Consider the following 22,451-nt stretch of genomic DNA (forward strand, 5'->3'; position numbering starts at 1 on the left):
TAGCTGAGAAGGCCTGGAGTACAAGCCAATAAGGCTTGGAGTACAAGTAATGTACGTACAAACAAGTCAGGCTATACATATCTTAGTCTACCTCCAATACCCATGTCACATTGTTACCCACGGTGCTCCTTACACACAGTAATTGGACAGGTTCTTCCAAATGGAGGTTGCAATAAACAGTGAAACACCAAACAGAGTACTAGAGTTCTGTAACTGCAAATACCTCACCCACACTTCTCAACAGGTAAGACAAAATGCGTAGTGTTGCCACTCTCATTGGAGCTGTGTAGTTCGAAGACTCCAGCTGTACCAGAACTGCATATGTAAAGTAGTAACCTCAAATATTTCTTAACAGTATATGACTAAAAGGAATCTGCCATACCTTTCTTCCCAGAAATACCAAAAATTCACGTTGCGCCGGCTCAGTCATCTGATCCGCAACACCAACTCGAAGAACATACAGAACACATGCCTAGTATTTCCATAATGAGCAATCAGAAATCTCAAATTCTAGAAAATAATTAGACACACAACCACAGTGTCCAACCCCATGTACGAATAAACATCTGTCTTTTGCCTTGGGCCACATGAGGTGCTAATAAGAACTGTGATTGTTGGGTTCAGTGCAGTCATACACGAGTCATAAAAACCCTTTGAATGCATAACACGATTCTTAACTTTATGTAATTGTCATGCTATAAAATCTCCTTCCTCATTCTGGTATACTTTCTCCTCAATAAACTAAATTTGCCTATCCAATACTAGTGCCAGAGGCTTTAAAGTGTTATTTCCACCATGATCCTACCGATGAAAAATGTTGTTGTTCAGGTGACTTTGTGCATAATTCATTCAAAGTTTCGAACCAATAATAGGATAACAGTTCACGGATTAAGAAATCTTAGAGCAACAGAAGAGGATACCAGTGCATGTGGATCAGGGGAATCATTCCCTTGGAGAATTTCCATTGCTTGTATGGCATAGTTTTGAAGTTCGCTATCTGGGGTGCCATACTTCATATGAATCATCTGTGACAAAACCATTGTAAATAAAGGAGCAAAATGAAATGTGAATACATCATAAAAGCAAGCCAAACTAACTAATCTAGACAAATATCAAAAGTTCAAAACATAAGAGTTTAATATGCAATGAACAAAACTAGCACTTGGCTTGCATTTAGAGGACACTTTCGGAGGACAGAGATGCATGTAATAATGGATAAGGAACATGAGTAATACGATTCCTTCAGATTATATAAATAGGTAATGGTGAAATGAAAAAAAGGATAACAAATTAGTGGTATGTTGTCATATCTTCTTTGCACAGTAAAATGTTATTTTAATTTTTTAAATAATATTCCATACCATCAAATAGCTCACTTTATGCCCTTAACCTGTCCCATGTTACTAATTAATTTGTTTTTTCAGACTTTTGCTCTTATTCTATTTCATACTTACTATATTAGCTCCTCTATTTCTTAATAAAACTTTTTTTTGAAACAATTTCTTAATAAAACTTACATGCAGAAAGAACACCCATGATAAAGCCAAACCAATCCGGAGTTTCTTTGCATTAGCGCCATTTGCTGCAATTTGAAATCAAGAAACAATAGGCTCAATGCATATAAGAATGGATATTTCATAGACATCGAAGCTAACTTGAGCAACGAAGGAAAAGTCCCTATACAGAAGTTTGTAACATCATTGAAGGGTAACATAACACATAGACTCTAAACATTAGAGAACACAAAGAAGTAAGAGAAAACAAGGTCCAGGTTCAAATCTTCTCTAAGGCTGATGTTAACCTTCTACTTTCTTTCTTGAGAACCAATGCTTCAAATATTATTTGTTGGATTTACATTTACTCCCTCCGCTCTGTAATATAGTGCATTCAAGTATTCAAAAATTGTACTCAAATACAAGGGATTTTAGAGGACAAGAGCTAGTAGCACAAATGGTTTGGTTGCTATTTTGACCACAAGCAGCAAGGAAAGTGCAGATAGGAAGGTGCATGTAATGGAAAAGTTAAAAAGAACAAATTAAAAGCAAAAGATTCATCATTTCTCAGTTTCCCAATAACAAATGAAATTAATTCAAAATTTTCATTCAGAATGGTAATCCATATTCATATATGTAAACCGACCTTTTTTCATGGGACTACATTGACAATAACAGTCTGGAACTCTGGATAGCCAGCCAAAAGCATTACCCAAAATTATATTTGTTATCAAGAAAATAATGCATGCACCTAATGTGGTTCATACTAACATTCATAACAAGATTGCAATATGGTAAGCAGCAAACGGAAGGATCAATACCCATTTTTAGAGCTATATGACATTTGATGATACACATCAATTTAATATCTGATTTCAGACATACTCAAAAGATCAGTAAACATATAACTTCAGGCATCTCCCTATCTCTCTTTTCAAACACTCTGACATTAGTTTCCTTTCTGAATAAAGGTTAAACTATAGAAAATTGCAGCATTTGAGTTCAGTAACAGGAGCAGCCACTCATGTAATTAGATGTATTGGACTATACACAAGGAGGACAGAATTTTGTTTCACCTTTGACAAATGGCACAATCAAATGCTTCTGTACACCATCTTCAATTTTCTTTGCAGAAGCAGTTTGTTTTTTCCCGCCTTTCTTCACCTATCAAATAAACTGGTATCTAAATCGTAAAAAGATAATGGTTAAGAAAAATGTGAGAATTATATACCTGGGCATCTGGGTTCACTGAAAGAGCAAGTATGGCACCAAGTGCTTCAGCAAATGAATCTCTAACTGAAGATACACTATCTTCCAAACCCTGTGATAAAACGTCAATAAAAGGAACAGATTCAGCATATGTTTTTCAGCTAGCTAATAAACATGAGAAAAAAGGTAAATAAACAATACCTTCACACAATAAGACATGGAAGAATCGAATTCAACTATCCCCAATGCAGGCCCACCAATATTAGCAAATGCCTTCAAGCACCGTGCTGCCGCTACTCTGACAATGAATGATTTATCACTTACACCTCCTCGCATGATGATACGGAAAGCCTCCTGATAAGCTGCAGCAGCACCACCACCACCAGAGCCTTCCAATGCATTCTCAAGCAAGAGAAGAGCATCTTGTCTCACAAAGTCCTGACAAATTTGTTTGAGAACACTGTCAGAATTCCTTTTAGGGTGTGATATACAGAACAACTCAAGCCAGCATAAATGTATACAATGTCTTGGTGTTTTGTTGTACTGCACAGATAAGCTGCACTTGGTAAGGTTGTGTTTAGTTGCTTATATTGTGTTGTATGTAGACTATGTAGTCATCTCCATATTCTAGTAGATATCTTATGTTCTGGTAGATGTGGGGAAGTGAGAAGATTTCATTTTTGTGTGGTCCATCAGCATGTCCAACTCTGCATTGCCTGATATGACCAAATCTTAATGTTGTACTGGACCTGCTTTGAGCAATGTGCAAGCCAGCATAAAAGCCACTGCATTGAACCAAATGTCAAGGGCGTTATTGCCCAGCGACGGCGGCCCTCGGCTACGTAGCTCGTAGCCTTGGTCCGTGATAACTGGCGGGGTTATGCCCCCTCGCCTATCCTCGCTGGTCGGGTTATACCCCCTGGCCGGCGGCTTGAGAGGAAGAGGAAGAGAGATAGGTTTAATCTTGCTTGATTTCAAAAGGTCTCCAATTACAAGGCTTTATAGCCTGGACTCCCAACAAGAAAGGAAACTAATCCTCTAAACTTAAGGAAACCTGATAATCTCTTTCTAAACAATCCCTATCTTACCAAACCTGGACTCTCCTAATCTGTCCAAGCCGCCTGGGCGCCTGGCTAGCCACTAACGGCGCCAGCCCCCTTGGCCAGGCTCTGGGCGCGCTCAGCGGCCCTGCGCACATCGCGCAGCCTGCGACGCCTAGTGTAAGTATTTCCCCACATGACATCTCTCCCCTCCTCGAGAGGCAGCTCGTCCTCGAGCTGGAACTGTGGGTACGAAGCGCGGAAGACGTCAACATCTTCCCATGTAGCTGAAGCCGGTGATGACCCCTTCCACTTGATGAGGACTTGACGCACGCCCCTGGCCAAGCGTGACTTGACCACTTGCTCAGGCTCGGGCACCACAGCGCCATGGCGGAGCGGAGGGAGGGGCGGTGGGGCGGCTGGAGGCTCGCCGTGGAACTTCTTGAGAAGGCCCACGTGGAACACGTCGTGGATGCGAGCTTGGGGCGGCAGGTCGAGGCGGACGGCGACGTCGTTGATGAGCTCCACCACCCGATATGGGCCGTAGAACTTGGGCTTCAGCTTGCCGGCAGGAGCCCTGGACAGGGACGCAGCAGGCCTCTGTCAAAGGCGAAGGAGCACCCAGTCTCCCACCAGGTACGAGACCGGCCGATGACCCCGGTCGTAGTGGCGTTTTTGAACTGCCTGGGCCTGCTCGAGGCGGTGCTTGACGTCGGCGATGAACTCAGCGCGTTCCTCCATGGTCTGAGCCACTGCAGCGACCCGGGTCTCGCCCGGCTCGTAGGAGCGAATGGACGGCGGATCCCGGCCGTACACAACACGGAATGGAGTGTCCTGGAGCGAGGACTGGAACGCGGTGTTGAAGACGTACTCTGCCCATGGAAGCCAACGCAGCCAGTCGCGAGGTCTGTCTCCTGTCAGGCAACGCAAATACATGATGATGACTTTGTTAGCGGATTCGGACTGCCCGTCCGTCTGGGGGTGAAAAGCTGTCGACATCTGCAGTTTTGTGCCACTCAGGCGCATCAACTCGCGCCAAAAGTTGGAGGTGAACACCGTGTCGCGGTCGGACACGATGGACTGCGGGATGCCGTGGAGCCGGACGACGTCTGCGAAGAATGCTTGGGCCACCCCCTCCGCCGAGTACGGATGCGCCAAAGGAATGAAGTGGCAATACTTGCTGAATCTGTCGACGACGGTGAGGATGACGGACTTGCCCTTAACGCGGGGAAGGGCCTCGACGAAGTCCATGGCGATGTCGGACCACACCCCCTGCGGCACGGGTAGTGGTAGTAGGAGCCCCGCTGGGTGAAGATGCTCTGACTTGTGGCGCTGGCAGATGGAGCAGCCCCGCACAAAGTCCTGCACCACCGTCTTCATGTGAGGGAAGTGAAAATCGCGACGAAGTCGGTGCAGCGTGCGCTGGACCCCCTCATGGCCCTCCTCGTGGACGGCGCGCAGAGCCTCCTGCAGCAAGGGGGAGGCCGGTGGGAGGTACAGCCGCCCGCTGTACGTGACCAGCCCGTCGGACAGGGCCCAGGGGAGCGCCCGTGTGCCCGCACTGATCTCCTGCTGGAGGGCGACGAGTGCTGGATCGGTTGCGTGAGCCTGGCGCAGACGCTGCACGAACTCGAAGCGGGGCGCGGACAGCACTAGAACCGTGCCCTCCTCGACAGTATCCCGCCGTGAGAGAGCATCAGCCACGGCGTTCGAGTGCCCCGGCTTGTACTCCACGGTGAAGTCGAAGCCCAGCAGCTTGCCAACCCAGTGATGCTGAGGGATGGTTGACAAGCGCTGGTCCAGCAGGTACTTGAGGCTATAGTGGTCGGTCTTGACAGTGAAGCGGCGCCCCCATAAATACGGCCGCCAATGGCGAACTGCGTGCACAAGGCCGATGAGCTCGCGTTCGTAGGCGGCGAGAGCTTGGTGACGTGGCGCCACGGGACGGCTGAAGAAGGCGATGGGGTGGCCCTCATGGACCAGTACCGCCCCGAAGCCATGCGACGATGCGTCGCATTCGACGACGAACTGCTTGGAGAAGTCCGGCATGGCGAGCACCGGCGCCGAGGTTACCGCGTCCTTGAGGGCATCGAACGCAGCAGCGGCCTCGGCGGACCACGAGAAGCCGTCCTTCTTCAGCAGGGCGGTGAGAGGTGCTGCGATGGTCCCATAATTGTGGACGAACTTGCGGTAGTAGCCGGCTAGCCCCAGGAACCCACGCACTGCCCGGGCGGACCGTGGCTGCGGCCAGTCCCGCACGGCTTGGAGCTTGGCGGGGTCCATGGCGACGCCAGCAGCAGAGACGACGTGGCCCAGGTACGCGACCGACGCTGCAGCGAACGCGCACTTGGAGCGCTTGAGGAAGAGCTTGTGGCGCTGCAGCTCGTCGAAGACCGCACGAAGATGGCGTAGGTGATCGGCCCAAGTGCTGCTGTAAATCAAAATATCGTCAAAGAACACCAGCACAAAACGACGGAGGAACGGACGAAGAACATCATTCATCAAAGCCTGGAACGTGGCCGGAGCATTGCATAGCCCAAAGGCCATGACCAGGAACTCATAGAGGCCATCGTGCGTGTGGAACGCCGTCTTGTGGATGTCTGCCGGCCGCATGCGGACTTGATGATACCCCGAGCGGAGGTCGAGCTTGGTGAAGTAGCAGGCCCCGTGGAGCTCATCCAAGAGCTCGTCGACCACCGGTATGGGGAACGCGTCTTTGATGGTGAGCGCGTTGAGCGCTCTGTAGTCGACGCAGAAGCGCCACGACCCGTCCGGCTTCTTGACGAGGAGGACCGGGGACGAGAACGCAGAGTCGCTGCGTCGTACGATGCCTTGCTCCATCATGGTGGCGCACTGCCGCTCGAGTTCGTCTTTGTGCGCAGCGGGGTAGCGGTAGGGCCGAACAGCCACCGGCAGCGCGCCGGTCTTGAGGACGATGCTGTGGTCGCGGGTGCGCGGAGGGGGCAGACCAACCGGCTCCGCGAAGAGACTCCCAAAGGCGAGCAGCAGCTCGTCCAGGAGGGTCGTCGGTGCAGTCACGGCGGCGGTGAGGGCTGGCGTGGGTGTGGCCACGTCGGACCAGCACACGCGCCTGTCCTGGCGGGTAAAGGACAGCGTGCGCGCGGTGAAGTCCCACTCAATCCGGCCCAGGGTCACCAGCCATTGGGTGCCCAGGACCAGATCATAACCGGCGAGGGGCAGAACGTAGAGGTCAACGCAGAAACCCTCGCCGTCGATGATGATCGGCGCCTGTCGCAGCACGCCTGGACACGCGATGCGTTCGCCATTGGCGACGGTGGCGGTGAGGCGCGGGTCGGCGAGGACAGGGAGGCCGGTGCGCGTCGCAGCCGTCTCCGCGATGAAGTTGTGGGTAGAGCCCGTGTCGAGGAGCGCCGTGAGGGTGACGTCGCCCACGGCCACTCGTACCTGCATCGTATCACAGATGGGCATACCCGTGACGGCGCGGAGGGAGAACACTGGGGCGGCTGGCTCGGCATCGTCAGGAACGGCCTCGTCGTCTGCGAGCTCGACCCCATCAATGAAGAAGATACGGCGGCAGACCCGGTTGTGACCCCTGGAATACGGCTCGTTGCAATTGTAGCAAAGACCGAGGCGTCGTCGTTCGGCTTGTTCCTCGGTCGACAGCCGCTTGACCTGGTTGGGTGCGCCCCTGGGTGGCGGTGCTGGGAGTGCTGGCAGGGCCGGCGCCGGGGCCGGGAGCGCCAGGGGTGCTGGAGCCGGTCTGACCGCCGGCCGGGGTGCTGGACCAGCGCGCGGGGCTGGTGGCGGGAGCGCGGCCTGGGCGCGATCCAACTCCATCAGCTCGACCTGGCGCACCAGACTCATCGCGGCAGCGAGGGTCTCCGGGTTGTGGATGCGAACTGCGTGACTCAGGGGTGGGAGCAGTCCCCCTGTGTAGAGCTGAACGCGCTGGGTCTCCTCCAATCTCCCGGCGCGTGGTAGCAGGGCCTGAAAACGATTAGAGTAATCTTCGACAGTACCTGTGCGGCGACACTCCGCGAGCTCGAAGAGCGGAGCCGACCTCAGGGGCGGCCCAAACCGCAGGTGGAGAAGGTCTTTGAAGCGACCCCAGGAAGGAGTGCCCTCGTCCTCTTGCAACTGGATGAACCAGAGCTGTGCGACATCTTCGAGGTTGTAGGACGCCATCCAGACGCGCTCCTCTGCCAAAGTGCGCTGCTGCCGAAAGTACGATTCGCACTTGTTGGTGAAGAGCAGCGGATCGGACTTGCCGTCGAAGCGCGGGAAATCAAGCTTCTGGAACTTGGGGGGACGATCCAAGTCGCGCTGGCCGCCGCCCGTGCTCTCGGACGTCGAAGCCGATTTCTCCTTCAGTGCCAGCATGTCGGCCTTCATGGAGAACATCTCCTCCTTGAAGGACTTCAGCATCTCGACGACATCGGCGATGGTGGGATCAGCCATGGCGGGTGGGGGACAGGTGGACGCAGTGGAGGACGTAGGGGTTGGCGGCAGGGCAGGGTGGGCTGCGGCAGTGGAGGTTTGAGAGGTGGACGAGGATCGGCGTGACCGTGATACCAGGTTGTCAAGGGCGTTATTGCCCAGCAACGGCGGCCCTCGGCTACGTAGCTCGTAGCCTTGGTCCGTGATAACTGGCGGGGTTATGCCCCCTCGCCTATCCTCGCTGGTCGGGTTATACCCCCTGGCCGGCGGCTTGAGAGGAAGAGGAAGAGAGATAGGTTTAATCTTGCTTGATTTCAAAAGGTCTCCAATTACAAGGCTTTATAGCCTGGACTCCCAACAAGAAAGGAAACTAATCCTCTAAACTTAAGGAAACCTGATAATCTCTTTCTAAACAATCCCTATCTTACCAAACCTGGACTCTCCTAATCTGTCCAAGCCGCCTGGGCGCCTGGCTAGCCACTAACGGCGCCAGCCCCCTTGGCCAGGCTCTGGGCGCGCTCAGCGGCCCTGCGCACATCGCGCAGCCTGCGACGCCTAGTGTAAGTATTTCCCCACATGACACCAAACAAGGGTAAATTGCACTGCACACGTCGGGATATAGGCTAATGCATGCAACCAAACATACCCTTATTGATAGAAAATGAATTGGACCCATGAAACACCAAATTGGAGAAGGCTAGATGTCAACAAGCAATAGTTCAAGAGCATCAGAGATTCTTAGAGATTAGGAGAAAAAAAAGCATCTAACAAGAAATCGAAAGGTACACTATTGCAGCAATTTCCCAGCTTATAGTCATCACCGTTTCTTGATACTCAAATAAAGATTTTCCATATATCTAAACCAAAATGAAGTATTCCAAAAAAAATTTGAAAAAAAAAATACATACAAAGAATTGTGAATAGTTAGATTTACTAAAGAAGACACAAGAATGAGTAATAAAGAACATTAACAGAATCACAGGAAAAGCATACAACCTCATGATACTTCATGAGTTTAGCTACAATGCTTGATGTCTCAATCAGCCCTGCAGTAATCTTGCGTCCAAATAAACGGTAAATTTCCCCCAGACATTGTGCCGCACCTGTTTGGAAATTATCAAGTGCTGTTAAATTATTAGAAAAAGAAGAAATTATAAAAACAACTAAGCTAATCACTCTGATGCTGCATATAAGATTATGTTTATTGCAATTTTCATGAACATCTTTTGAGGAGCTTTTACATGTTACCAAAATTGGTTTGCTATACTTGGCTAGGGATTGTGAATGGTAACAATAAAAAGCTTATCCCAGACTTGGTTCAGTCCAGGGCTTGCCAAAACCTTAACACGAGACAAAGGGAATTTATATGCTCAAGTATCCTTAGGACTCTCATGTACCAGTCAAAAACCAATTCCATACTGAGAATAACCTTAAGCCTTGGCAGCTAAAAGCAATCAATGGAACACACTTTCTGTCTACACATCTCTGGCCCATTTTATCATTTCCTAATCTTTCACTCTGACAATAGAGAGTTGAGAGGAACCAAATGTGACCTCTGCCTCTGAGTTTGTCAATGCCTAATTCAAAAAAGAGTTATGAACTTACTAAGTCGGAAGTTATTTCCACAAGGACAACTCAGGACATGCACCGATCTCCATTGTTGAAGGTTCTCAATAAGGCCCATACAATGAAGGGCCAAAGGGTACAAGGAATTCATGCATATTTGTGTTAGGATTAATCTTGTCATATGGGCATATTAGTGTTAAACGTGCTTGTATTGGCCTAGATGGCTCCTGGATGAGAGAGCTACAGGAAGACAGCAGCTTTGAAGTTTGTAGTACTAACTAGTTGTTAGTTCAGTTAGTCAACTTGAAGTTTATCACTGCAAGAAGCAAGCTGCTGGGGTGAAAATAGAGCAAAATTGGTTCTTACTTCTAGCTGTAACGCAGGTTACTTAATTAGCTAGCAAGTAGTACAGACATGGTGAGCTGTGATGTTTATGTTGGTCACTGTAGCACGTCGGTCACTGTAGCAAACCGACTACAGGACTATAAAAGTGGCAGCACCCTTAAGGTTGTGTAACAGAAGTTGAAGCTATTTGAGCTAGATAGAAAATGTAGTGTGGTCAAGTTAGTAGTAGACCTTGGTTGTGAAGATCAAGCTATTGTGAAGCTTAGATGTGATAGTAGTAAGCAACTTAGCTTGTCAAGTTAGTAAGTTCTTGATTGTGAAGATCAAATGAGTGCTTGGTTGTGAAGACCAAAGTAAGTTGTAAGTTGTAACCTTTTTGAGTGAAGCTATAAGATTAGTGTAGTACAAACTTGTGTTACTAGCTACTTGTGTTATTGAAATTGAGAATCAAAGCGATTTTGCTTCCAACAATTTGTGTATTTAGAACTAAAGTTTGAAACTGTGAGCCTATTAAGGATAGCTTACTCCTGAAAATAAAGTGAAAATATTTGCATCATCTAAAGGCACACACAAGACTTATGTCTGATGAGTAAAGCAAGTTTTTTTTAACAAGCTCAGTTCTTTCCTTCATTCTTTGTTTTCATACATGATACATAACCTTTCTCAAACTTTAGCAGTAGTCCTACTACCAGAATATCAGCCAGCTGTGCAACTTGGTCCCTACTGTGCTAATCAATTTTTTTCAACATATTTACTTCTATGCTCATTCAATAAGCAAGTTGAGCTGAAGTGCTCACAGCTTCGAGGCATTCTGGAAGTTGTGGACTCATTAGCTGTACAAACAAATATGTTGGGAAGTACGTATTTAATTCCGCAATGGATTAAGCCTAGGTTGTCCATGACTAACCAACCACAACCTGATACATGGTAGGAGTGCATTGTTAATGCACATTTTGGAAGACCAGTTGATTGATCCAATACAATTTCACTTTGTCGTTAATATAATGCTGAATAGATGAATTCTAAACAGATGGTACGATTCAAACGAAAAAACTAGAAAGATATATTTCAATTCCTAACCTGCACATGCAATGGCCTCCGCCCTTTTCACATCAACCAACCACCCCTGCAAGTTACTTGCCCTTGAGTATACAGATATCACATCGCCTTTCTCAATAATCCGGCCCATCGCTGATGACGCCAAGCGCCGAACTGGGCGCCGAGCCCCAAGGACAAGCAAGGATTGGAGAGCATCCTCACATTTCCTTTGCCAAAGTTGTATGGTCTCCTGCATAGCACCATGAAAACACACAATTCAACATCATTATTACTCAGTCTGTCATCCAATAATAACTTAGATCGGTTCATGGGCCCAGATCATTTAGCGTGTCTTTTTCTTCTGTTGTCCCCCTTCAACTACAGTTAAGTGCAACCGCATGGGTGTGTTTGGTTTGAGGAATGAGGTGGTCCATCTTTTTCTCGCTCCTCACTTTTTTTGTTTGGTTTGTGGAATGAATGGGTTGATCCATCAGTACCTCATTCCTCACCTCACAAGCCAATAATAATTAGTATATACATGAGGAATGGGTTGATTCTATTAGAATATGAAACATTTTAGAATATAAAACACTTAGAAGCTGAAACGATCAGCCATGTGTAACCTATATATATACTTGTATTGATGAATGAAACTAACTGAGGCTTCCACTATCCCCATTATCGTGTTCTCACAGATTGTACCAAAGTTCATGGAATGAACTCATGATGCACCATCTCATGATTTATGGGATGATTCCACAAACCAAACACACCCAAAGAGAGCAAGTTGTTATACTGACTGGATATCATTACCGCTTAGTACAAAACTAGGAGCGGCCAGCTAAATGCAACCGCACGAACAGAGCAAGTTGCTAGACTGGACATAACTACAGTTTAGCACAAAACAAGGAGCTGCCATTTCGATGAGATTGATGAGATCACGGCAGAGTAAGACCACTCGCAATTAGTTATAACCATGGGGAGGGAACCCGCACAGGGACAGCGACAACAGCAGACGTGCAGCGGTGCAAGCGCGCGCATTGCCCTAACGGGAGAGATCTTCGCTCCAGGGAATGATGTCAGGAGGCAGTGGGGCGGACCTTGGGGGCCTCGTCGATGGCGGAGGAAAGCTCGGAGAGGAGGTCGAAGCAGAGCAGCGCGTCGGGGGTCTTCTGCCTGGCCGATGCCACCACGGACTCCAGCTGGGCCACCAGCGCGCCGAACCGCGACAGCGGTAGCTCCCCGCCGCCGACGCCCTTCGCCATGGGAGGGCAGGGGTGGGAGCGGGAACGCGTCACGGGTGCTCGGGTGTCGTCTTGTTCAACCGAGAGGCGAGATCTGGGACTTCCGGTGTAGAGCAGGTGATGCTGGACTCTCTGGCTTCACCGTACGCACTGTAGAGCCCTCTGGTGGTGGATGGAATTTGGAGGCAGCGCAGACACGATCCCTAGGCCTTGTTTGAAAAGTTTTCGGTACTGTAGCACTTTTGTTTATTCGTGACAAATATTATCTAATTATAGACTAACTAGAATCAAAAGATTCGTCTCGTAATTTACAGCTAAACTGTGTAATTAGTTTTTATTTTCGTCTATATTTAATTTTTCATGTATGTGCCACAAGATTCGATGTGACGGGGAATCTTGAAAACTTTTTGGTTTTCAGGATGAACTAAACAAGGCCCTAGTTCTGAAGTACTGCTAGGCACGAGGCTCCGATCAAGGCTTAGTTAAAAAACAGAATGCAAAATTTTTCAAATTTTCCGTCCCATCAAAATTTACGGCGCTGGGCGGCCCCTATGGTTAGGGTTTGCTTCCTCCTTTCGGAAGCTTCCTCCACTATCTTTAAGGAGCCATCTCAGCCGCTTGTTAAGTCGGTTTGATCCAACGGTGTGTCTCCATCCCACCAGGCTATAAATAGAAGGCTAGATCCCCCTTGGAGAGGCTAGATCAAGAGATGAAGAGTTAGAGCATTACATAGATATCCACCAGATCTAGGCTAGCAATCAAGATAGAGATTAGAGAGATAGAGTAGAGGAGTAGAGATTCAGAGGAGTCTCGACTTGTTGGGGCTTCCTCAGGAGCTGTATTCGTCTGGATTCGGCTCCCTCGCCCGGAGCCGCGTTCTGAGATACTTTTGTATTTACCCTTCTGATTCAAGTAAGCAACTTGTTTGTATTTGTTCTTTAGTTTGCAACTCATATTATATTGAGTACTACGATTTGGGTAGCTCCTTGGTCGGAGTAGTGATTCGTAGCGTAGATGTGGTGTCTAGGCTATGGTTGCTTGTGAATGTCTCCTGATTAGCCGGACAGTGGTAGTTCACGTAGGTGACTTTATAGCTGCGTTGATTCCTCTGTAGTCCACTTCCCGTTGATAGGATTGATAGGCTTATAGGTGCCTGATAGGGGATTACTCTGATTCTTCCCCTATTCGGGTTACTTGCCCGATAAGATGATACTATACAAAGTTTACCGGTTATTGGAACCAGAGTACATTAGTATTTCCTCGTTCTCAATAGTTTTCTAGATTGATTGTACCCCCTTAGATTAAGAATTATAGGTTAGGTCATAAATCACCTACTGTTCCTTTGGGTTTGATATTAAAATCGGGTTGATCTTGGTGAAGTGCTGATCAGTACATATCTGTGTGCTTGCGGATAATCTAATTATAATCATTATTAGGGTGTAGTTAATTTATACCAACAAGCATTTCTGGCGCCATTGCCGGGGAACGGTTTGCTGATTTTGACACTAGTCTATCTTAGTCTATAGTTATCTTTTTATAAAAAAATAATTATATATATAAATATATAATGGAAATTGAATCTCGACTTGATCAAGTGTCAACTGATGGAGCAAGTGATGATCATGGTGATAATGGTGATGACCACAAGATGATCAAGTGCTCAACTTTGAAAAGACGGAAGAGAAAAACAAAACCCTATGGAGTTCAAGACAAAGGTATTGCTTAGGGTTTTAGTTTTGGTGATCAAGACACCATAGAGGGCAGTGGCGGATCTAGGATTTTAATTGTGGGGGTACGAACGAAAACAATATAATTCATCAATATGAACATAATATAATTAGATCACTAAACGGTGATAAAATAGTTGTGAATGTAAAGTGTTAAGGTTGTTATATGAGCTGAGCAGATTAGCAATTATATACAACAATGTATTATATATGTATAAATTATTAAAGGGTATATATACTAGATGTTTTTTTAAAAAAATGGGGGGACAACTGTCCCCCCATGCTACTACTCTGGATCCGCCACTGATAGAGGGTGTGATCATATTTAGGATAGATAGTCGTACTATAAAGAGAAGAATTCTTTGGCTAAGCGGCTATCGAGTGCCACTAGGTGTCATTGTTCTTGTGCTTGCATTTAGAACCTAGTGAGCTAACTTAACTCCTTCGAAGAAAATGATTGTAAAAATGCTAACACACTTGTACATATTGGTACACATATGGTGGTGTTGGCACACTTTAAGAAGGAGGTGGAGTTTGAAGGGTAGAGAGGGGTTTGGGTTCCTCTCTCCCTCCCGCCAAGCTTGTGAGGTGGGATTCGACGTTTTTGAGAAAATAAAATGTATATTTTCTATTGCACCGTTGGAAAGTTTGGAGAAGTTGCGGGAGTGTTTTTCATTGAAAACCCCCACGGAACGCTAGCCTTAGAGGCACCGGACGCTGCCTCTGCATGTCCAGTGCGCTCTCGTTTCTAGCAGAGGTGAAGAGAGCACCGGACGCTCAGCATCGGACGGTAGTCGAACACTATTGGCGTGTCCAGTGATGCATGACGTCAGCAGTGATAATGCAAGTGTTTATGACTGAGAGCACCGGGCGCTCAGGGAGCATCCAGTGGTGTGAGTCCGGTGATCCCGCGCGTTTAACAACCTCTCTGCGTACGTGTTCGCTGTGTACCGGACGCGCCCGGTGCTCACTTGACCGTGTCCGGTGGTTTGAATATGACCGTTAGAGATCGATGCGTGAGATTCAAAGAGCTGACACATGCTGTTTTTTGGAGTGCCGGACGCAGAGTTTGAACATCCAGTGGCTCCTGCTTGAGCATCCGATGACCCCGTGTTTCTGCCCAGTGAAAGAGCCAACGACTATATTTGTTTGAGGGGCTTATAAATAGTTGTTGGCCGGCTTGGGGCTCACTCTCTTGGCATTCTAGCATACTAGACATCCTTGTGAGCCTAAGCAAACACCTCTCACTCATCTCCTACACAGATTAACCATCTTTTTGAGATTGGGAGTGATTCCAAGTGCATTTGCTTAAGTAATTGCATCTAGTGGCATTTGGGGATCGTTTTGGCTACGATTTTCTTGTTACTCTTGGTGGTTGCCGCCACCTAAACGGCTTAGAGCAGCGGAGGAGCATTGGCATGGGTTGGTGATTGTTCGTTGCCATCTTCGATGATTGTGAGGGGTTTTGTACCTTCCCCGGTGGAGAACCGAAAGGTAACTCTAGTGGATTGCTCGTGTCGTTGAGTTACCTCACTTGTGGGTCGGTTCTTGCGGTGTCCTAGTGAGGACGGAGTTCGTGCTACACCTCTTAGCTGCCGAACCCCAAGTGTTGGTCGACACAACGGAGACGTAGCGTGCCGGCAAGCACGTGAACCTCGGAAGAAAATTGTGTCTTCATTGTTATTGTTCATTGGATTTTTCTCGGTGATTAGACTTCATATTACTGTGATTGGTTCATCCCTCTACGCGGCGGTATAAAGATCAAACCCTCTCTCTTACTTTCCCGCAAACTAGAGTAGCTTACTTACTTGTATAGAAACTTTAGGTAGCTCTCTAGTGTAAGTAGAAACTTAGTTCTTGTGCGCCTAAGTGTTTATACCAACTAGAATTGTTGGTTAGGTGGCTTGCAAACACCTCTTTTAGAGCTAGAGCAAAAAGCTACGCTTTGTTATTTACTACCTCTTGGTCTAGTGAGTTTGTAAAATTTTTAAAATAGCTTATTCACTCTCTTCTAGCCATATTAGGACCTTTCACTAGTGTTGATATCACCATCCAACGTGAGTGGTAGGAGGCGGACACGCATGGCTAGCCTTGCGTGCATCCTCTTGGCTTGACTGCCATGACATACTGGTCGTGTTTTTTTTTGCTATTTAACAATTAATTGTTACTACCAACATAGTTTGTGTAATTTTATATTTTCTTTTCTGATTTTTATATATTAGTTATTCGAAAGGAATTTTTAAATTATGGCCTATTCTTTGATTTTTGGTCTTTTCCTTTTTATATCTGGTACATACCCAATTGCCTATGTTTATAGCTACTACATACCCAATTACCTATGATAAATCTCAACGTGTTGCCTGTTGGTCGTGCAAAGTTGTAGGTAGGCTAAGCGCCGTCCTTTTTCTGATGATTTTTTTTACCGTTCGGAGCACGGCTCGGAGGTGTAAATAGATAGAGATAATTTCCAAACTAAATAGGATCGACTTTGAACCATAATTCGAGTAGAGATCGGAGTTAAAAGAAAAATATTGTGGACTGAAGTCTATATGAACTGGATAGGCACAAAGAAAGATACCTGATGGACCGAATTTTTCACAATTATATATTAGAAAAAGATTATATAAGAGTAGTCTAATTAATAAGACGAATCTATTAAGCCTAATTAATCTATATTAATATATGTTTATTATAGCACTACATCGTCAAATCATGAATTAATTAGGTTTAATAAATTTGCAAGGCTTCGTTCACTTGTTTTCAAGTCAGAGCCATGGCTTTACAGACTAGCGAATAGGCTTGTGTCTAATACTCTAAATTAGCGTGCAATTAGTTTTATAATTAGTTTATGTCTAATACTTCAATTTAGTGTTAAATATCTGATATGACAAGGATTGAACTTTAGAAAGGTCGTGGTCAATTACTTGTCTTAGCGTAAGGCCCAGGTCCGTGCGGCTTAGATGAGCCTCGCCTCGCCTGCTAGGATTCTGTTGGTTGGGCTACATAGGAGGTTTATTTAATTGATGTGTTGAGGCACTGGAGCATACCTAAGTTTAATAGCTTTACGTCCACTATTTCGATCATAATTTTTCTATCCACAGGGATATTATTAAGCCTCTCTCTATTTTAGTGTGGACCTAACATACCTTAATCAAACACTTAGCAAAAGGTTAGCTACTAGTTATCTTAATTACTAAAACAAAACATAGGGCTTTTATTCACCGATCCATTAAATAACTTGCAAGAGCAACTTGTTATTTAGCGCTGTTCTTCTCCTCCACCAGCTTGCGAAGTTTCTCTGGGAATTGATCGATTATCGTAGGATGGATGGTGTTATTAGGATTGAATGGATCCGTGGATCACCCACATTGTTGTCATTAAACTGTTGGTAGTACATTGATATTCTTTTTCCACTGAAGTCAAATGTGTTGACACCAAATTAGTTCATACACCAGCTAAGGGCTAGTATGCCCTAAGTTACACATGGCCTATCATGCTGCGAGTAAATCCCAAGATTAGCAAAATCGACCGATCGGTCAGCAAAGCCGATTTGAAGCCTATTTTTCGTTTGAAAAGATCGAGAACACCTCTAGGAATAATTGTTGGGGAAATGCACATCGAGGTTGTTCTAGTATCAGCAAGGTCACCGAATCTTATCGATAGACACATCGACCAATAGTGTTGGGTACCATAAAATAGGATACCCAAATTAAGGGGATAAAAAGCGGCAAAAAGGAGCAAGAGGAACGCCCGACCCCTTTGGTCTTGGGCGCAAGCTCCGTCTCGCCCGACCCCTCCGGCCTCGGACGCAGACTCCGCCTCGCCCGAGCCCTGGGTCTTGGGCGCAATCTCCGCCCTGACTAAGTTTTAGCCTCGAGCGTAATCAACACCTCGCCCGAGCCTCGGCCTCGGAGCCAGGCTTCCAGCACACAGTGGCCGTATCCCTAATGCGACGTGCGCCATGCCCCTCATGCTACAGCAGGGCGTGTCAGCCACTATTCCAACAACTCTTGTCACTGTGGCACCTTACCTCTTTCACTGTAGGGCATTGTCTGACAGTAAAAGAGGTATGAGAAAGATTAATCTCTGCCACTGTGACCATACTCTGGCTGTTACTGTTTTACTATTACAAGACAAGCTGCAGTACTTCAGACCTGACCTCCACGACTCAAACAGGGCTCGGCGATGCTCCACAGGAATGATCACGCTGTCAACCATACCCCAAGGATGAGGAAGTCGATCTCCACAGGGTCGGCACTGCCACTCCACCCTCTCCTAAGAATAATCCATAGGCCTACACATGTAAAAACCCTGCCACCCCTTGCGGCTATAAAATGAAAGGCAGGGCACCCATCAGATAACTCAACAACACTCATCATCATGCTCAAGACACAAGTGTAGTCCACAAGTAGTGCACATCACTCCACACACATAGAGACAGGAACTCAGGACACTGAGCCTTCCTCCATTTACTTCCCAAAGCCGAGACCTGGGACTTAGTCTTCTCTCGCAACTAGCTTGTATACCCCTACTACGAGCACTCTCGGGTGCAAGGCAATATAGACTCCGACTCTCTCACTGGACGTAGGGCATTCGAGGCCCGAACGAGTATAAATTCTATGTGTTCTCTTGCATCACTATTCGGGTTTAGGGGGGCACGCAGACTCATCACTTGTTAGTGCCTGGACCCCAAATCCAGACACCGACAGTTGGCGCGCCAGGTAGGGGCCTTCTGCGTGTTACTCTCCTTTCCCTATTAGGGAAAGCCCGCATGACGGACGGATTTCGCCCACTTCGCCTCGGCACTATCATGATGTTCGGAAGTTTAGAGTTCATGTCTCTTGGCTCCAGCTATGACATGGTCTTCCTCCCACCTCGTGACAACGTTGAGCCTCGCCCCGAGCCAATCCCACCACAGCCAGTGCATGGGAGGCGCTCGGGACATCATGCAGGGGGAGACCGGCGCGGGCGTCAGAGATCTAGGATCTCTAACCCCGCTACCGAAGCGAGGACTCGTCTGGCACTCCCCCCGCACATTCCTCATCAGATCGCCCATTCCTCTGGCCCATGCGGCACCAGAGGTAGGGCCCATGGAGCATCAAGCTCTGCTCCATGGACCAACAGGGGGACATCTCGACCCCCTGTTCCACCCCGATCAAAGGGCAAAGCACAGCCTCCACCTCCACTTCGAAAGGGGGACCTGGGGGCTTCGACTTCACAGCTCCCTCCCACATCACCCAAAACGACGGCGAGAGAACTTACGACTACGCCTTCTGTGCTCCCCTGCCGACTCAGAAGCACAGCCGCCACTTATGCCTCTTCCACGAGCACCTCACTAAGTGTGTATGTAGATCTCCCAGGGCACCACCTAAGGTCTACTCTAGACCTTATCGCCACGCCACCCATTTCATCATACCCAGAGGATCCCACCTCAGGTGAGGACGAGTGGGCCAGCGCTGACTTCTCTGGCCTTGGCGACCCAGAAATCTTCACGCGCTTCCTTGAGGCAAGAAACTTTTGCCTCGGCTACTCCAACTCAGATGAGGGTGATTACGACCCATCGCGAGAATGCTTCAACCTCGAGGTTGACGGAGCGGCCCCGGACGCCCAAGGAGGCGTAGGACCCTCTAAGCGGCGGAACGTGACTCCCCCACCAAACATGACCCCCGAAGGTCATCCTGGAGCAAGCGGAGCCGCATCTGATCCAGCAGAGGCTCGACGGCCTGACCTCGAGCAGCTCGATGAGCTAGAGGCCAGGCTCGAAGAGGAACGCACACGTCTCCGGCAACTACGCGAAACCCTAGAGCAGGACCAATCCGCTCAGGGGGATGGAGGGGTGGCCAGACGCCGTGCCCGGGATGTCAATCGACGCATTGTCGAAGATGACGGGGGGATAACCCCCTAGTTTTCAGCCCGGCTAGCCAGAACGTAATGGCTGCCGCGCTGCTCCTCAAGGCGATGCCCGAGCTATCGACCCCCGAGGGAAGAAGAGTGCGCTAGGGGCTCTGAGGCCTCCTGGAGCAAGCCGTGGTGCAAAACGCGGAAAGCTCCGCATTGCAGTCCTACGACACTAGGGCAAGACGCCCAGGGGATCAACCCCCTCCCAACAAAGCACCGACCGTGCAAGGCCTGACACCCCCTAATCCTTAGGGGGCGCTAAGGCCCCATCTGTCCACGAGCGCATCAGGACCAATGCGGATGCCCGAGCCACCCTTGAGGCCAGACGTCGCGACAGGGACGAGGCCGAGTCTCGACGCTACCGACCGCGCTGAGGCCAGAGGTACGACCCCGAGCATGACCGTAGCACATCGCCTGAGCCTCCAGGCCCCCACGTCTTTAGCGAGGCGATCCGTAGGGCCAAGTTTCCGGCCCAGTTCCGACAGCCAGCGAACCTCACCAAGTACTTAGGGGAGACCAACCCTGAGCTCTGGCTAGCGGACTACCGCCTAGCATGCCAGCTAGGCAGAGCGGAGGATGACCTGCTCATCATCCACAACTTCCACTGCACCTAGCCGATTCAGCCAGGGCGTGGCTCGAGCATCTTCCTGAGCGTTTGATCCATGGCTGAGCCGACCTGGTCAGGATCTTTGTCGAGAACTTCCAGGGCACATACATGCGCCCTGGGAACTCCTAGGACCTCAGGAGTTGTCGGCAGAAGCCTAATGAGTCTCTCTGAGACTTCATTAGGCGATTCCACAAGTAGTGCACATCACTCCACACACATAGAGACAGGAACTCAGGACACTGAGCCTTCCTCCATTTACTTCCTAAAGCCGAGACCTGGGACTTAGCCCTCTCTCGCAACTAGCTTGTATACCCCTACTACGAGCACTCTTAGGTGTAAGGCAATACAGACTCCAAATCTCTCACTGGACGTAGGGCATTCGAGGACCGAACCAGTATAAATTCTCTTTATTCTCTTGCATCACCATTCGGGTTTTGGAGGGCACGCAGACTCATCACTTGTTAGTGCCTGGACCCTGAATCCAGACATCGACAAGTAGGTGTTGAAAACGTTACATAAAAAGATAGTCGATCTTTTTGACAATTTGTTGTTGGAATTTTCAATCAGTTGTGATCCTCTAATATATGTAGGGGTTGGTCTTACCCTAATAGGAAACATATCCAAGATGTGTTTTGTAAGTTTCCCACGTGAAAGCCCAAGTTTGGTTTTGGTAATTAATGACACCAAGTTGCTAATGCCTCGTGTTTAAGTGATTTGAGTTAGGCATAGCAACACATGTGATGAAGGTGCATGGTGGCATGGGAAGGTGGCCACATGATTACAAAGAGATGAAGCATAAAGTGGAGATCATGGTGATAGATGAGGAGTAAAGTGATCAAGGCAAAGGTATAAACATAGGGTTTTGGTTTTGCCGGTCTTAGTTGAGTAGAGAAGTGATTGTCCTGATTTAGGATAGATAGCCGACTATCAAAAGGGGAAATCATGGTCATCTCTCTAATCAAGTGCCACTAGATGCAACTCTCAAAGCAATACACTTGAATCTCACTCAATCTCGTTAGGATTAGAAATTAAGCAAGGAGATGGGTGGAAGGAGTGTTCTCTAGCTCAATGTATGCCTCAAGTAATCAAATGTGCAAGAGAGAGCATCCTAAAGCCGGCCACCTTCTATTATAAGCCCCCTCAACAAATAGAGCCGTTGGCTCTTTCACTGGGCTGAAATCAGGGGCACCGGACGCTACAGTGATCACCGAACGCTCGACCCCCTGCATCCGGTGCTCTAAGGTTGGCCATATGTCCTCCTTTAAATCTCGCGCGTCAAACTCTAACGGTCACCTATGGATCACCGGACGCGACCAGTGAGCACCGGACGCGTCCGGTACTCACCGGACTCGTGTGCAGAGAGTTTGTAAAACTCAGATCTCACTAGACTCTGAGCACCGGACGCTCCGGTGCTCACTGGACTCGTGTGCAGAGAGGGTTGCAAAACAACAAATGGTTCATGAGCTTGCTCCCCCTATTTGTGTGCTCAAGTTTAAAAAGTTTTCTCTTCTTTTCTCTCCCTATCTTTGTTTCTCTCCCTCTTTTTGACTTTATCTTTGTTTCTCTCCCCCTTTGTCATCAATGACCACAAAGGATTAAATTTTAGTGAGAATTAAGTCAATCAATGTGAGGGTCAAATTATTGTTTAATCTAGTGGTAGCATATAACATGTTTGTGAGCTTGCAAGCCTAGTGTTGAATCTAGAATATGAGCTTATGATGTGTAATTCAACAAAGTCAAGATAACCCTTATACTTCATGAGGTGTGAAAAAGCTTGTCCTTAGATCAAACCGAATTACATGTTCTAGGCAAGTGATCTAGATTGAACCATAATTTGACCCTCATATTGATTGACTTAATTCTCA

The 22,451-nt window shown here is 47.8% G+C and overlaps 1 protein-coding gene across 5 annotated transcripts in view; it reads right to left on the bottom strand.

Annotated features, from left to right (window-relative positions):
- LOC8058820 (HEAT repeat-containing protein 5B) overlaps positions 1–12,510 on the bottom strand; it is a 73,842-nt gene extending 61,332 nt beyond the window's left edge. For 4 of the 5 annotated variants that reach the window (XM_021448993.1, XM_021448992.1, XM_021448991.1 and 1 more), the window contains exons 1-10: positions 12,211–12,510; positions 11,153–11,360; positions 9,158–9,264; positions 2,904–3,140; positions 2,725–2,814; positions 2,570–2,657; positions 1,518–1,582; positions 921–1,025; positions 383–472; positions 224–304 (exon numbers count right to left, since the gene is read on the bottom strand). In XM_021448993.1, the coding sequence (XP_021304668.1) occupies positions 224–304; positions 383–472; positions 921–1,025; positions 1,518–1,582; positions 2,570–2,657; positions 2,725–2,814; positions 2,904–3,140; positions 9,158–9,264; positions 11,153–11,360; positions 12,211–12,375 (1,236 nt within the window). In that variant the 5' untranslated portion in view covers positions 12,376–12,510. Of the gene's footprint in view, positions 1–223; positions 316–382; positions 473–920; positions 1,026–1,517; positions 1,583–2,569; positions 2,658–2,724; positions 2,815–2,903; positions 3,141–9,157; positions 9,265–11,152; positions 11,361–12,210 lie in introns of those variants that run through there. The other variant, XM_021448994.1, reaches the window with a different exon arrangement.

The sequence above is a fragment of the Sorghum bicolor genome, chromosome 10 (assembly GCF_000003195.3).
Source record: "Sorghum bicolor cultivar BTx623 chromosome 10, Sorghum_bicolor_NCBIv3, whole genome shotgun sequence".
Taxonomy (NCBI): Eukaryota; Viridiplantae; Streptophyta; class Magnoliopsida; order Poales; family Poaceae; genus Sorghum; species Sorghum bicolor.